The sequence below is a fragment of the Anastrepha obliqua genome, chromosome 2 (assembly GCF_027943255.1).
Source record: "Anastrepha obliqua isolate idAnaObli1 chromosome 2, idAnaObli1_1.0, whole genome shotgun sequence".
NCBI lineage: Eukaryota > Metazoa > Arthropoda > Insecta > Diptera > Tephritidae > Anastrepha > Anastrepha obliqua.
The window spans coordinates 108,098,812-108,115,800 of NC_072893.1; the positions used below are offsets into that span (position 1 = coordinate 108,098,812).

The 16,989-nt window shown below is 40.0% G+C and overlaps 1 protein-coding gene across 1 annotated transcript in view; it reads left to right on the plus strand.

Moving 5' to 3' along the window:
* LOC129239540 (uncharacterized) overlaps positions 1 to 16,989 on the plus strand; it is a 67,903-nt gene that overhangs the window by 33,611 nt on the left and 17,303 nt on the right. Inside the window, exons 2-5 of the mRNA XM_054875093.1 lie at positions 5,366 to 5,693; positions 5,781 to 5,857; positions 5,936 to 6,165; positions 10,630 to 16,316. Coding sequence (XP_054731068.1) covers positions 5,527 to 5,693; positions 5,781 to 5,857; positions 5,936 to 6,165; positions 10,630 to 16,316 — 6,161 coding nt within the window. The 5' untranslated portion in view covers positions 5,366 to 5,526. The remainder of the gene's footprint in view (positions 1 to 5,365; positions 5,694 to 5,780; positions 5,858 to 5,935; positions 6,166 to 10,629; positions 16,317 to 16,989) is intronic.

Here is a 16,989-nt window from a genome sequence, read left to right on the forward strand (position 1 = left end):
ATACAGTTATTAAGATCGATAGCGAGTTGATCTGGATCTTAGCCAGGGTAGCTACATTCTCGTCGATACACGCCATACGACGATGACGACTCTAAGTCTGATTCGCTAGTGAGTCATTCTCCCGAACCTTTCGCAAAACTTGAGTAAAATTTTTTCGATGGGCCCGCTGTTTGTATAAAATAGCACTTATTTTGGAAATAATAAATTTTGGGAATAATTCTTTTTGAAATTTCGGTCCGAGGTTGTGTGTTGTATAATTTTAGTCTAGATGTATGATTACGAGTGGCCGGTAGCAAAAAATCCTCAAGGCTGGTTTAACGCTATTGGGCTCAAAAACCAGTCTTACTCACACACTTTTGAGGATTGTTGTTTGCTATTACAACAAAAGCATTATATATATTGTATTATATTTATATTATATATATTTTGAATAAAAATAGTGAAACTGGAAATAATCAAAATTTTTACATTTTTTATTTTACAATAACATCTAGGCGCGTTTTTCAAAGTCCCTTTATGACGGATTTATTAATATAACTTTTGTATCTTTAGTGTGCCCAATGACCGACAGTTTGACCTAAAAGATCTTTTGCGTCTAAACTATTGGTATAGTGAAATACTTATTCATCCCTTAAGCTTCGTTTTGGGGGGGCTTAAGCCACAGGTCGTGCTTTGGATGTACAACGCACTGGCTCTATAGCATTTATTGACATCAACGGAGCGTGTAGAACTTGCGTCTGTGCTGCCCTGAATGTCGTATTGCACTTATTTTCTTTTGATTTTTACGTTATTTCCATCGCTGCTCAAAGTGGAATCAGGTTAAAGGTGGTTGGCCTCTGGAGGTAATCTCTTAAGGAACATGGTAGCATTTTTGCGCAGTTAACACCGTATTTCTCTGAACTTCGGACTGATCTCTCTATCCGCAAAGTGGAGTCGTGCCAGGACAATCTTTCCAAGTAGACAGGATTGGAACGAAGGGGAAATCTGCACCGCAGCTGGTACCTCTGTCTTCACTGACGGCTCCAAGATGGAATCGGGAGGTGGAGCAGGGGTTTTCTCTAAATTAGCCAATTTATCGATTTCCTTAAAATTGCCGAATGCTGCTGATGTTTTTCAGGCAGAAGTTTTTGCAATACTGCAGGTATGCAAAATGCTTAGGGAAAGTGGGAGCGAGGAAGATATTAACATTTTTTCCGATAGTCAAGTCGCGATTAAGGCTCTGATGACGTCATGGTGCAGAACCAAATCAAGTCCCTTAGGTATACAAGTAACATTTTTCTGATCTGGGTTCCAGGACATAGGAGCATAGAGGGAAATGAAATTGCTGATGAGCTTGCCAGGAAGGTGACTGAATTGATCTCAGAGTCCTCATACCCAAGCGCAGAAAAGATGGAGCTCCATTTCTTCATGTGCTATTTCGAAAACCCTTTGACCCCAGTGCAAAGGAGAGGACTCAAAAAGTTCAAAGAACCCATTCAATTTCCAAACTCGTGGCTGTGTTTACCCGTCATTGGATGATCGGTACTCACGCAGAAAAGCTCAATTTACCATTTAACCTCCATTGCAGAAGCTGTGGGGGCGTTTCAGAGAGAGACACTGTTGAGCACTTTTTCTGTAAATATCCGGTTTTGGCAGCTAGATGATTAAGGTCACTGGGTGATCCTTTCTTCGACAGCCTGGGGTAGTGCCTAAATCACATCTATCTTCTCCTTAAAATCAACATCTCTGACTGGCTGTAGATATCATATTTGCCTGTTGGAGGCCTAATAATGGTATGAAAATTACGCTTTAGTGCTACTTGGGGAGTGTCAGAGTGGTACTTCAACCATTTTACCTAAGCTTCGTTATACTCTGATTTCAGTGTATTATTACTATACTTATGAAAAAATTGTTCCATTAAAAATTAGTTTTATTCTTAAACTAAAAAAAAAGAAAACTACTTAGTCTTGCCATAAATTCTGTGACAAATTTTACAATGCATACGGCGAGAAGAAATTCTCAGAAAAAAGTTTCGTTATTTTGCTTTTGTTCGTATGTATTGTCTACTCGTAAATTATACTGAGTTTCGTGGCAAGTTTCGCTTTTTAACAATGGAGTGCGGAGCTAAGGAAAATGGCATTGCAGTGATTGCATTACAGAAGTGAGATAAAAGTGCAAGTGAAATTTACAATTTGCTGAAAAAAACTTAATATTTCGAGAATGTTTCTTAACCGCACGATCAATCGTTTTACCCAAATGTCTGAAGTGACAGACAGAGCATAAAGCGGTCGTCCTCGCAGGGTTCGACCGGTGCAGCCATAAAAGCCATCCGAGAAAGAATTCGCAGAAATCTCCTTAGGAAGCAGAATATCATGTGCAGGGAAATGAATGTATCGACCAGTTCCATGTCGAGACTAATTAGACATGATCTCCACATGAAAACCTTCCGTCGCTCAATTGGTCATCTTTTAACAACGCGCTTGAACTAAATTAGACTCGACAGGTGCGAGCAGCTTCTTCGGTGGCACGCGGTCGACGGCCATGAAAATATTCCTTTTACAGATGAGAAAATTTTCACTGTTGAAGAAGCTTTAAATAGGCAAAACGACAAAAAAGGGTTCAGGGCGGCCACCAACCAGCCTCCGTAATGGTTTGGTGGGGAGTGTCTTGTAAAGGCGTTACATCTCCTCATTTCTGCGTAAAAAGAGTTAAGACCGGGGCAAAAGTCTAGCAGGCGTGGTGAAGCAGTTGGGCAATACTTTCTTCAATGGACAGCGTTGGATCTTACAGCAAGATTTCGTTCCAACCCATAAGGCAAAAACCACGCAGCAGTGGCTAAAAAACAATATTCCTGTGTTCATAGCAGCAGAAGATTGGCCATCTGGAAGTTCAGATCTGAATGCATTGGACTACAGTTTGTGGTTGGAATTGGAGAACAAAGCCCGTCGAAGACTTCAATTGGGAGAGTCTCAAACAATTTCAGTCAGAGTCTCAAATGCTGCAATCGAATGAAAAACAAAACTTTTTGCAATATTTACGTGATTAACACGTTGGCTGCCACGTCGCACGTTTTCATGCGACACCTAAATGTTACCCTGAGGCCACGTCGCACATTTGCGTGCGACACCTAAATGTTACCCTGAGGCCACGTCGCACAATTTCATGCGACACGTAAATGTTACCCTGAGGCCACGTCACACATTTTTGTACATTTTAATATGGAATTTTACATAGAATTTGGATTCTCTGGCCTGTGGTGAACATTTTGGTGTATTTCCCATGGCCGTTGTGTATTTTTAATGGTATTTTTGTGGATAATAAAAAAGTTGTAAATTAAAATTTGTCTTTTTATTAATTCTTTTAAAAATTAATTCATTTATGAACAAAACAAATATAAAAATATATATGGGGCATTCTTCGCCAACCGGACACCCCCATCTGCCCAGAACAGTTTTTATAAAAAAAATTTTTCCCTATGCCGAAATAAAAGCTTATGTCATGTACTTTAATTTGTCATGTGGCACTTTTTAAATATTCAAGATGGACCTACTTTTCTAAAGGGATTAATGCATCGATCTCTTCTCGATTTTCCCGACATTTTTTAGGCGATAATAGTTCTGAAAAGAACTGTTTGACAGGTATTAAATATTAATTTATTCTTTCAGAATTTTTTATAATAATCTCCAGACAGTTTAACGATTAAGACATATACAGAACTTGTGCTGTCAATAAAACTGTTAAACAATGTTTTACGAAGTTCAGCGATATCGACAACAGATGCGATAATAGTTCTAAATAGAACTGTTTGACAGATTTATTTTTAATAGTTTATTCGTTTAGACTTTTCTATAATTTGTTCAAATTATTTCTGTACCGTTTGACATGTGAAATACATCAAGAACTAGTGCTGTTAATGAAACAGTCGAACGTTGCACCAGAATCTCTCTCTCTACTTTTCTTAACAAACTACTTCATTTTTTTTGGTGTTTTCCAACATATTTGTCAATATTCGTCGTCCATCTTGAATATTTAAAAAGTGCCACATGACAAATTAAAGTACATGACATAAGCTTTTATTTCGGCATAGGGAAAAATTTTTTTTATAAAAACTGTTCTGGGCAGATGGGGGTGTCCGGTTGGCGAAGGCGAAGAATGCCCCATATGTATGTAAATTCAAATGGAAATCAGTAGAAAAACAATAAACTTAAAATTAAAAATTCAATTTTTTAATGGAGATCAGTGCAAAAATTAATTTTTCTGGTGGGAATATTTAGGAAAACATTCTACACATAGTTGCGGTTTATTGGGCAATAGGTGGTGGTCCTTTTCAAGCTCTTTCTGGCTGTTACTCTATCAGCAGATTTTTTTGACATGGCATAGCATAATACACAAGCACGCCTTATTGATTTTCCGTTGTCGTCCTTTCTTTTTTCTATAAAATGTTTTCCTTTTGTTATGGGTTCTGGAGACATGAAGTCCAACAAAGCATTTGAAGTCTCCTGCCGGAACTTGGTTATTGAAATTTGTTTGTTTGTAGCCTTTTTATATATTATAAAGGCATTTACGACAGATATTCCTAGTAAAAGTTCAAAAGCCACTTTGCGGTACCTCTTAACACCTCTACTGAGAGTGGTGGCGTAGGCGGTCATTTGATCGGATATATCAACACCTAATTTGGCTTTGTTGTAATCAATAACAGCAAGAGGTTTTTCAAAAGCTCGTTGCCTTCGCTTCCTCGGGGAAAACTAAGTAAATTAAACCAAAAATATCAAATGCAACTCAAAATATGATCTCCCAGGCCATGTCGCACGAAAATGTGCGACACAAAAAAACCATTATAACTACAAATTAGCGACCAAAATAAAGTCGCGAGTAGTCAAAACTTATTTTTAGTCACTAAGAAACAAAAAAGAACATAAATAAATTGTTGGCCTCAGGTGACCAAAATTGTTAAATGACACTGCTATTGAACGATCAAAATTCTAAAAAGGCTTTGGCAGCCAACGTGTTAAATAAAACTAAATTCATTGAAAAAGTATTATAATTTCATATCTATAATAGACTTAACTTGTAACAATATATTTGTTCTAAGAAAATAAAAAACGATTTTAAAAGAGGAAGTCCGACTTTGTAATTTTGGAAACCATGCCTCAAAACCTCTCTCAGACAATGTCTAGATTTATCAGATTTGATTTATAGAAACAGAATTGAATCTTTTTAAAAATTTAAAACTTAGAAGCTATAATTAGATTTTACACCTTATACGAGTATGCACACATACACACATACTCGTGCACACTGCTATACATAAATTTAAGTAGCTGATCAATCAATATCAGTCTAGGTAAATTACATTGAGACTTATTTTCTCGTTTTATCGTTTCAGAACATCTAACCATGTGAAACATTGAAATCCTGCTCTAAGGGGTCTCCTAAGGACAGTGGCGCTTTAAATAAATTGCAACATATAATCAGCAAATTAAGAGTACGCAAGTGGGAAGTGCTTTGACTGATTGACCGATTGAGATAAGCGCCTTCGCTGCAAAGATGTCAGACGATCGCGTTTATAAAGATGGCGACATCGTTTGGGTGAAGCTGGGCAACAACTGGTGGCCTGGTGAGGTGACCGGCGTGCAGCGCCAACCAGAAGGTCTCCTCAAACACCTGAAAAAGAAGCCATATTGCGTTGTGAAATTTTTCCAAGAAGATGCCTAGTAAGTGGAAATGATTTGTTAGATAAAGCGAAAGGTTCTATAAATAATTTTGCATTTCTCTTTCTCTTTTTTTTTGTGTATTTTTAGCGAATATATAAAGAGTGCAAAGCAAATTTTTCCTTTCCAATGCAGCAAAAAAGATGAATTCATCAAAAAGGGTACTGGTAAGTGTATAATACATACATACATATGTACGTACGTATATATTATTAACATTTATATTTTCATTTCTCATTGCATAGCATTATATAATGCCAAAAATAAGTTCATGGAGAAGTTCCCCTCCGATGTGGAGATCGCTGAGCGTTTAACGCGCAAAGCTACAGATTTGCTAATCATCAACGATCGTCCGGATAGTATTGTCAAAGCTATACTGGGTCCAACGTATACCCGATGCAGTAGCGATTACTACGACACTGAGTACAACAATAGTAGTTGTAATACTGACTATAACAATAAGCGCAGAAGTGGGGTAGGTTGAAAATATTTGCATTGCTAATTCATTTTGTAAGAAATAATGTTTATTGCTTATTTTATTAGGTGAAGCAAAAAGTTTTGTCACGTTTCTTCACTTTAACCCATTCGACCTCAACGTTCCCTGAGCGCAATTTCGCGTATTTAAGGGGGGGTAGGGTCACAAAATCGATTTTTTTTTTCTTCACTCATCTTATATTATAGTAAATCATTTCAAGAATGTTGTGTCAAAATTTTAAGTGGATCGGAGCAGAACTCTCAAAGTTATAGCCTTTGTAGGCACTCTACCTCGAATGCGGAGCATCGATAATTTTTCAGTCATTTTTTCAAACGCGTTTTTCCCGAAACGACTTCTTAAAAGTCGGTGCCAATCACTTTATCGTCATACTTTAACTGAAAAATTCGACTTTTTTAGCTTCAGATGATTCTACGACGAATGCCGATTGGCACCGCAGAGCACCTCTCGAAAAACATATCTCCAAAAAAACTCTGTCATGGGCTTATTTGTCAATATTTTATTATTAATATTTTTTAAAAACTTATTGAAAAGATGTACAATAACATGCAACTGATTTTATTAAAGTATCTTAAGCCATATTTCTGTAAAAAATTAAAAAAAAAAGTGTTTTTTTTTAGCGCTAAACCCTACCACCCCCTTAAGGCCCTCGTCTCATTTGAAATGGTGTTTTCTGTATGTTTCTTGAAAGGCGTGTAAAACGAAAACGAAAAAATAATTTTTATATTTAGTGTCAGTATTTTGTTTTTTGATCCATTGTTAAAAAATAAAAAATTTTTTTTTGCCTATACGAGATTCGTTCAAAAAGTTGTCAGCCTTCCAAAAATGGTCTTCACATGGGCAATGGACCCAGATATAGCCAGTTCTACTGAACCGATTTTGATGAAATAAAATTTAAAGGACGTAGAATGTCGTTATCGTGTGAGCTACGATCATCCGGAGAAAACAATTTTTTTAGTATTTATTTCGGACCTTTAAAGTCAAAAAAGAAAGGGTCAACAAATAGGTTTTCACCTTTGAACGTCCGCCATTTTGTCAAATTTTTGTTTTGTTTTAAAGATCGTCGTTCACAGGATAACTACATTTATACTGAAAAAGAAGGTGATTTCAGACAACTGTGAGTCGCGGAATCCTGTTTTGGGAAACCATTTTTTGAGAACTGAACTTTTGAACGAACTTCTTATGGTCAAAATAGAAATTTTATTTTTTCTTACGCGATTTTTTCGCATTTGCCCTGATCGGCGCTGCGTATGTTATCACGTATACGTTGACAATTGAAAGCAGCAACCCAGAGCTATGCACGCTCACAGAAAGTGTTCTGCAGTCTCTTCTTTTTCAATGTCGTTACAGCTTTTGCAGTAGTCGTTATAGGGTGCTTCCAGTCTGCTGACATGCCTGCCTATAAGACAATGCCCTGTTAAATCCCCAAAAATATTTCTTCCGTTCTTCCTGTTAAGTTGCAACAGTCGGTTTGTGCGGCCCATATTCCATTCTGGCTACGTCACACAAATCAGGGACTGAGTTCAGAATTAAAAATTGGCACTTGTCTTCTCAGAATGAAAGCGTCCGTCTACGTGTTCATTGAGCTTGGAATCATCTGTATAGAACCTGAATACTCTTCCATAATCCATTAGCTCATTGCTCCAATCTTCTTTCGTTGGGAAAGTTGTGGTAAAGGATGTATTTAAGTGTAGCTCTGCTGAGTTACAAAGGCCTGTTGTTTGGGGTATCAAGTGGTATTCGTCTAGTATTTTAGAGCAGATAACTTGTATTTCCTTGTAAACAAGATTCGTTCTGTTTTGTTGGGATTTACCCCGAGACTACGATTCCGCAAACGGCTTACATTGTTCAAGGCATTTTGCATTATATTGCAGATGGTACTTGGAAATTTTCCGCTTATTAATGTTGCTACATCATCTGCGTAGGCCACCACATGTGCCCTTCACTCCTATAAAAAATAAAAAAAATAAATAATTGGCGCGTATACTTCTGTTAGGTGTTTGGCCGAGCTCCTCCTCCTATTTGTGGTGTGCGTCTTGATGTTGTTCCACAAATGGAGGGACCTACAGTTTCAAGCCGACTCCGAACGGCAGATATTTTTATGAGGAGCTTTTTCATGGCAGAAATACACTCGGAAGTTTGCCATTGCCTGCCGAGGGGCGACCGCTATTAGAAAATTTTTTTATTAATTTTTGCTTTCGCCGAGATTCGAACTAACGACCTCTCTGTGAATTCCGAATGGTAATCACGCACCAACCCATTCGGCTACGGCGGCCGCTTCACTCCTATAGATCCTTTAATAATCAGTTTATTGCCAGGATCCACAGCAGAGGAGAACGTACACTGCCCTGAGGGGTACTCCTCCTGACGGATCTGCGTATCGTCGAGAGACTCAACGTCGTAGTGTATGCCCTAAGTGTGAACGATAATAACTCTTTAGCGAGGCAAATGATATTAAAAAAAACCAGTTGCAGTAGTGTTAGCAAAGAATTTCTTTTTTTTTTTTCAAAATTCAACACCCCTTAAGTACCCCAGTTAGCACTAAAGCACCATTTTGGTACCGTTATAAGACCTCCCAGAGGCAGATATCTACAGTCAACCATAGTTGTTGATGTATGTAGATGGTGAAGATTGATGGGATTTAGATTGGCTCACTGCTCCAGGCTGTCGATGAAAGGAGCACCCAGTCACCTTAATCGTCTAGCTACAACACTCGGACTTTTACAGAGAAAGTACTCAGCAGTCTCCGTATCTGAAAGATTCCTACAGCTTCTTTAATGGGCGTTGAATGGTAAGCCTAGCTTTTCTGCGTGTGTACCGATCGTTCAATGATCGGCAAAAACAGCTACAAGTTTGGGAATTGAATGGCGTGGAGTCCCCATAACTTTCTAAATCATCTGTCTATTGTATTGGGGGCCAAAAGGTTTTTGAAAAATCACATGAAGAAAGGGAGCTCCATCTTTTCTGCGCTTTCCTGAGAAATAAGTTGTGCAATTCCACTTTAGGGGCATGCCGATGACCGGGTAGAAGGTCTCTGATACCAATTTAGTCACCTTCCTGGTAAGTTCATCAGCATTTTCATTTCTCTCTATGTTCCTATGTCCTGAAACCCAGATCTGACAAATGCATCCGCACACCCAAGAGATTTGATCTCCTCCTTACAGGAGTTGATTAAGGGGGTAGTATGGTTAATTCGGTGTAAAACAAGCATATTTTTCGAAATTTTTTTTGTCGACACAGTTGATTTATTCAAAATTTTAAAATTACTTCATTATAAAGTCATATTTAAAGAATATTGTGTGAAATTTTCATTGATTTTTATGAAGAAATGAGTTGGTGGCAGCGAATCTTCGCGGACGTCTCATAAAAAAGTTGTCCCTCAGAACTCATTACTGGATCAACTAAAATCAAAAAACCAAATTGATTTCATCAGCTAATAAAGTTTCGCAGGTAACAACGTCGAATTTTTTTTTTTTTTTTTTTAAATTTTTTAAAGCGCTTTGAAGTCAAAACACCGATTTTTCATAAAAAAAACTTGAAAACTTTGTTGTTTTAAAATATGACAAAATTTAAAAAAAAAAAAACTCGACGTCATTACCTCGTGAATAAAGTAAAGAAACAAAAAAACCAAATTTGAAAAGAATCGGTGCAGTAGATATGAATCTGCAGTGGACACCGACCGTAAAAAAGGCAAGTGTGAGAAAAACGCGTTTAAAGATTTTCGGCAGCGTGAAATCAGGTTGGAGAGGTAGATACTTAATCCTTTGTGTCTTTGTCAATTTTACTCTAATGCACTTCAAACTTTCACACAATAATCTTAAGATGTTATAAAATAATTTAAAAAAAAAAAAAAAAAAAATGAAAAAAAAATACCATACTACCCCCTTAATTTGGTTCTGCAGCATGGCGTCGTCAGAACCTTGATCGCAGCTTGACTACGGAAAAAATATTAATATCTCACTCGCTCCCACTTTCCCTAAGCATTTTGCAGGCCTGCAGGATCGCAAAGACTTCTGCCTGAAAAGCACTAGCAGCATTCCGGCAATTTTAAGAAATAGATAAATTGACTGATTTAGAAAAAAAGCCCCCGCTTCACCTTCCGTCAGTGAAGACAGAGGTATCAGCTTCGGATTTCATGTACAGATTTCAGTTTTTATGTACAAATGTTGAATTCCATATTTATTTAAGGCAAAACCGAAATACGTTTCCAAATATGCTCGCAAGTGACTTTCTAAAGCGCCCAAACAGATGGACAAGTCAACTTGAGATTTTGTCTGGAATAAATACACGGGGGCGAACATAATGCGGGTCACAGTATTTTTACAAACTTTTACAATATTTGTAAAAAAATAATCTCATTTCATAATTTACAGCTATTTTCAATTTAATCAAATTAAATTTTCGGTTTTCTGATTTCATCAACTTTTCTCTGCCATGTTTTTGCAGGATTCTGTAACGAAAATCCTCAACATTACACCACAACGTACATCAACAGCAACTACAACAGCCATGCGCACTCCAGAAACTGTGAAATCATTAACATCACCGCTAATCACACCAAACTATACAAACACAACGAATTCGATTGCTGCGAGTAGCGCCAATACAAACTTTTATCGGTGTAATTTGTGCAATTTCTCCAGCCAGCGGCAGAATGTCATGATAATGCATCGCCGTACGCACAGTGGAACTGGCACACCAGCATCCGCTGCGATACTTTCACGGAAAACCACTTCTGCTACCATTACGACAACGAGTGCAGCTAAGCTGTCTACTAATAGTACTGCCTGCACCACACCACCGCCTACAACATCATCTAAAGATACAAGCAATTTCCTGAGCGTACATGTTGAACGTAAATGCCAAGAGACAATCCGCACCGGCGCAGCCCCTATACCAAAGTCAGCGAACAGTGCAGCTCCGGTGAATAGTCGAAGTGCTAGTGCTGTCAAAAATAGACCACAACTGACGACGGTCGAAGGCGAGGGAATAGGTCGTGGCGTTGCTGGTTCATCGCGCTCGAAACTACGTTCATCGTTGCGCATAGATGCCGATGTGACAGAAATTACTCTGCCAGATGGTATGCCGGTAGGTGCATCAAAAGAAGATCTTAAACTTACTGATGACGACACCACCGATAACTCATCATCACCTACAACGGAGGAGTTGCTGAGGGCATGCAGTCCGCGCAAGCACAATATTGATGTTAGCGACACCGCTAGTAACGCGATTGTGTTGAACAGTACAGCTGAGGAAATCCGACAACGCCTACTGGCTGATTGGAGTGACGGTGAGAAGGAAGATGAGATGGTGAACGACTTTAAGAAACTAGCGACTCGAGGCGCTACAACTCCAACAAATGCACATGAATCTGAAATAAACAAGTTAACGCTACAGGCAGACGTCATTAGAAAGGATGAGCCGATTGTATATGGCATGGCAACACCAATAAGTTCAGCGATATGTAATAACGGGCCACAAACTTCGAATCAGAATCGTATTCGAAACATACCGAAAAAGGATCGACGCGATGCGGTATTGAAAGAATTCATAAATGACTACACCGTCGAGTCGCCAGCGGCCGTCGTGAATCTGGAGAGTATCAACTGCAGCAGCAGCAACAGCTCCGATTCAGTGGTTGTAGTGGCGGTGGTTCCGCCAAATAGTGAAACCATTGTCGTTGATGACAACGGCGGCACCGATGGTGAAGCGGAAACTTCAGGAGGCGAAATCGTAGTAAAAGGTAGTGAGATACCAGCGTCCGATTTGCCATTTAACGTTACAAAAGGAGATCAAAATCGCACTTTGGGCGAGGACAATGCAGAAGTCGTGTTGCAGAATCCAACAAGAGAGCCTCGTAGAGAAATAGAATTACAGGAAATAGTTCAGGCTAAAGTAGAGCAGGAACTTGTGGAATATATACAGAGGGACGCTAGGAATGACGAACGGCGGAATGAAGAATTTCATGCGGAGCGCCTTAAAAATGGAGAACAGTTTATTTTAATGTCCGGTGAGTTAGCAAAAGATGAAGTTGTAAGCAGAGAAGAAATGGTGCGAAGTTCGTCGAGTGAAGAAAGCGATAGAGCCGATTTGAAGGAGGAAAGTAAAGTGAACGACATCGACTCAGAAATACGCAAACAATCGACAAAACAAAGAAGCCGCGAAAAAGCAGCAAAATTTAAAAGAAGACAGAAAGCTACAAATGAAGCGCCAAAATATAGCCTGGAAACCCCAACAAAAGAAGAGCATTTGTCAAATGAACAGTTTTCACTGGGAGCGGAGGAATCGATTATGCCTAGGTCGCCACAGCGTTTGAAAGAAGAAGAACGCCCGTTAACCAGCTTGGCAGCTGCGCAGCAACAACTTCCCACAGATTGTTTTGATTTTCAAGAGGAAGAGGATGATACATGCAGCGATGCTTTAAAGTCGATAGCCGATTTCAAAAAGAAATATCTCTCTCCGGAAAAATCACAAGACAAAGCGCAAGCGGATAACGGCTTGCCGTCCGAAAGCGAAAGACGACGTTCCACCGAACAGAAGGATCAGCAGTTGGCATACGACATTGAAAAGCTGCTCGAACAAGCGACGGCACCAAGCATTGTCGATGCCGCAATACCTGCTGCAGTAGCGCGCACGCACTCATTCGGCAGCAGCAAGGAGGAGCTGCCTGTGAAGGGGTTGCCAATCAAGGAACGAGGCAAGCGTATATTCAAGTCGCGTAACCGTTCCCGTATCGATGAGACATCACCATTAGCGGGAGTTGGAATGGAAAATGTGGTGCCCGCACAAATAATGGATATTGTTGAACCAAATGTGACTGTGGAAAACCAACTGCAGCAACATACAAAAATTATTGGGGAAAGGGACCATGAAGAAAAAGTTGGTCCATATAAAGAATTTGCGCGCGTGGAAAGAGCTGATGAATATGAAAATGCACAACCCTCTGATGCACCACCGGCACCTGCTGTACAAACTACTGCTGAAAAAATGGAGGGCGTGGAAACACTTGAAATACAGAAAGAAAACGAAGGAAATGCAGAAATTGTTAAAAAACAGTTCGACGAGGAACCAACCGTTTTAAAAGTAAAAACCGTTAATAATGGTGTGCTCAGTACGCCAACTGCAAAGGATGCTGCAGGTCATGCAAGTGCGGAAGATAAACAATGCGAGAGTAGAGGACTGAATGGCGAAAATTTAGGTCTGCCGGCGGCAAATATTGACAATGAGGAGAAATCAGAACAAACTGTTACAGATGAAGCACCAAGTAATGGAAATGATTTTGAGTCTACAACGCAAATTGCAGAAGAAAAAGATGATGAAAACAATCCGCAGACACAAGAAGGTCTCAGTGACCAAATTGCCAATGCCGTTCAACCAGAGAGTGAACAAGAAAACGGTGATGAAAACAGCAACAGGAATGCAAGTGAAGGGGATAACTTAGTAGTTGTGCAGGAAGATCTGATGGAACAAATACAGGAAAATGCTGCTCACGAAATGGAACTCTCAAATGAAAGTGTTTCAAATGAGATTCCAGGCATGCCACTAGCAAGCAATGAAACTACTGCTGAAACTAATTTTATAAATACACAAGCGGCTATAGACAAAGAAGAATCAGAAGTGGAATTAACAGAGCTGCCGGCACGCACCGCTGATCCGGAACTGGTGCACGAAGCTGAGGATTCTTTAGCTGCTACGCTGAAAAATGACATGGCGGAGGAGCAGCACGATATCGCTTTGATAAGCGAAGAAATACCACAAAGTCGACTCACTTCGCCCACTGACGACAACAGTTCGATATGTATCTCGGAGGCTGGCGCAGAATTCGGTTCGCCCACCTCAATGCTGGATGATGAACGTTTACCAACCATAACTGGTAGATTGATGACTCCCACCGATGCATTGATTGATGCAATGCCAGCCGGTAGTGAAGATGCAAAAGCATTAGAAGTTGCACAACAAACAGAAATCATAGACGAGCTACAAAATGGCAGTGGAGTACAAAACGATGTTGCGGAATTAGCACAGGAAACTACTTCGGTTGATGTGGATGATAAAACAGGCGAAATAGAATGTGTAGAAGGAATACCAATGGGTGAAATAACGACTGAGACTTTTACTGCAGAAGAAGACGTCAATCCCACGGAAAATAAAGGTAATGAGTTGATAGCAACAATCGCTGAGCAAGAGGATACCGAAAGTCAGGAGGCGTCGAAAGAACTTCTTTTGGAGGAAGCAAAGCATGTGGAAAAAGCGGATGAAAGCAGTTTCCAAGATGCATGTGACATTACAGGCGTTGCGGAGCCATGCAGTGGTGACGAAAATAATCGAGATAATAACCAACAAGATAGCGCAGAAAATGAAGCAGGCGTAGATGGTGCACACAACATTGGAGATGGCGAATTAGTAAACACAGAAAGTGAGGCGCCAGAAATGCAAAATGAAACCGCAATTCCTGCAGAGGCGTCGGGTGAAGTAGGTGAAAGTGAGGCAAACAATAAGAAACCCGCGAGCGAACTTGTGCACAAAATCATGGAGGAGCAAGTGGAAGACATTGGAAATGTGCAAAATGCGCAAGTGGGAAATGCGCCAGCAAATATGCAAGTTGAAGATCAGTCGCTTACAGATAACACTGAGCAGCGAGCAGTGGACGAAGTAGCGAGCACCGCAAAGCAGTTAAATAGCATAGAAGAAGTCGTGCCTACAGAAGAATCAGTTACAGAAATTATTGAGCATGTGGAAAATGAGGAATCTGACATGGACGACGATTTTATCGAGAGTCCGCCGCATGAACCGCTTTCTGGGCACGAAGGCGATGCAGAACTATTGTCTGCAAAAACTAAAGTGTTGACCAAAACTCAAAAGCGGCGTACGATTACTGCAATCGATAATACAAACACTGAAGAGAGCACACAAAGTGAAGATAGCGTTGAGCGGCGAAGGCCCACTCCAACGCATTCAGAACATTCAAACGTTTCACCAAAACACATAACCGAATTTACCAAAGAAACGAGTAGCAGAAGACGCCAGACCCGAGCTACAAAGCAGCAACAATCAAAGTCTAACGATTTTATGAAAGAATTAGATTTATCCGATTTGCACGAAGCAGCCACCAAAGAGGAAAGTGAAGAGAAAGTGTTGACGAAGCCATTAAAAACGACAGCACGCCAACGAAAAGCAACGAAAATCTCTAAATTAACAGCAAAAGTGAACGAACAAAATGAAAAGCCTGACATGGACGTTGTGGCAACTGAAGTTGTTGCCACAGAGCAACAAGTAGTGAACGAAGAGTTAGCGACTGCAGAGGTATTGAACGAGCGCACGCAAACACCAAATGAAGCTGAGCTCACTGAACCGCTAGATCTACTACAGTGTGGCGAGCAAGCGAATGACGCAATTGTAGCTGCTATAAAATCTGGAGGATCCTCACGTAAACGGCGTAGCGCAACTATAATAACGCCCCGTCGAAATGCCAGCGGCACACCAAATACTAATACTCGTGAGAGTGAATTAGCAGACAAAGACGAGCCAATGCAGCGAGCAAAAAGTAGAAAATTGGAAGAGAGCTCAATTATAGACAACACTGCAAATGTTGAAACATTTCAAACAACGGAAGAATTGAATGCCTCAATCGATATGGAAAACTGTGAAAGTTTAATTGAAGAAGTGGACGAATCCGAATTGATTGTTGAAGACAATGAAGGCGCCAATATGGCTAGTCCGCAATTACAATTACAAAGTAATGACGCAATTAATCCGCTTGTCGTAGAGGAGGAGCAATGCATCATTCAAGAAGTGTACCTAAACGATACAATGTCCATGCAACAAATAGCAATTGAAAACTCTGCAAACGACAATATCGCAACTGTGGAAGATGCTGCAGAAGCAACAGTCTCGGAGATAAATTCATTTCGTCCACACGATGTACCCAATGCAGTGGAGTATGTCGATTACGCCTCAATTGAGCATCAGCAGCCGATAGAAGAGGTGATTGTCAGTGATGCCAACACAGTAGAAGCGGCGACGGAATGCGACACGCTGCAGAGCCTAAACACCAGCACGAATAACGCAAATGTGACCTTGAATCAGCGACGAGCCTCAACACGTGATGCTCAGCCAACGGCAGATAATGTGTGGTGAGTAAAAGAATACTGAGAAACGTCAGTGAACTGCATGTAAAAAGTGATGTTGAATACTAATGAGTGTCCATTAGGCCGGGTCGATTTGTGGGGAGGCAAAAAAATCGCCCATTGCTCTGTGAAAATCATATTCTAGGGATCAAAATAAGAAACTTTGCCGAAGGAACCATACCTCTAAAACGAATTCTGATGTCCCCCAATTTGGGTCGAACTTTTAGTGTCTTTTGTGTGGAGGCAAAAAAATCGCCCATTGCTCTGTGAAAATCATATTCTAGGGATCAAAATAAGAAACTTTGCCGAAGGAACCATACCTCTAAAACGAATTCTGATGTCCCCCAATTTGGGTCGAACTTTTAGTGTCTTTTGTGTGGAGGCAAAAAAATCGCCCATTGCTCTGTGAAAATCATATTCTAGGGATCAAAATAAGAAACTTTGCCGAAGGAACCATACCTCTAAAACGAATTCTGATGTCCCCCAATTTGGGTCGAACTTTTAGTGTCTTTTGTGGGGAGGCAAAAAAATCGCCCATTGCTCTGTGAAAATCATATTCTAGGGATCAAAATAAGAAACTTTGCCGAAGGGACCATACCTCTAAAACGAATTCTGATGGCCCCCCATTTGGGTCAATTTTAAGTCTATGAAAATATATACCAGCTCCAACAACTCAATG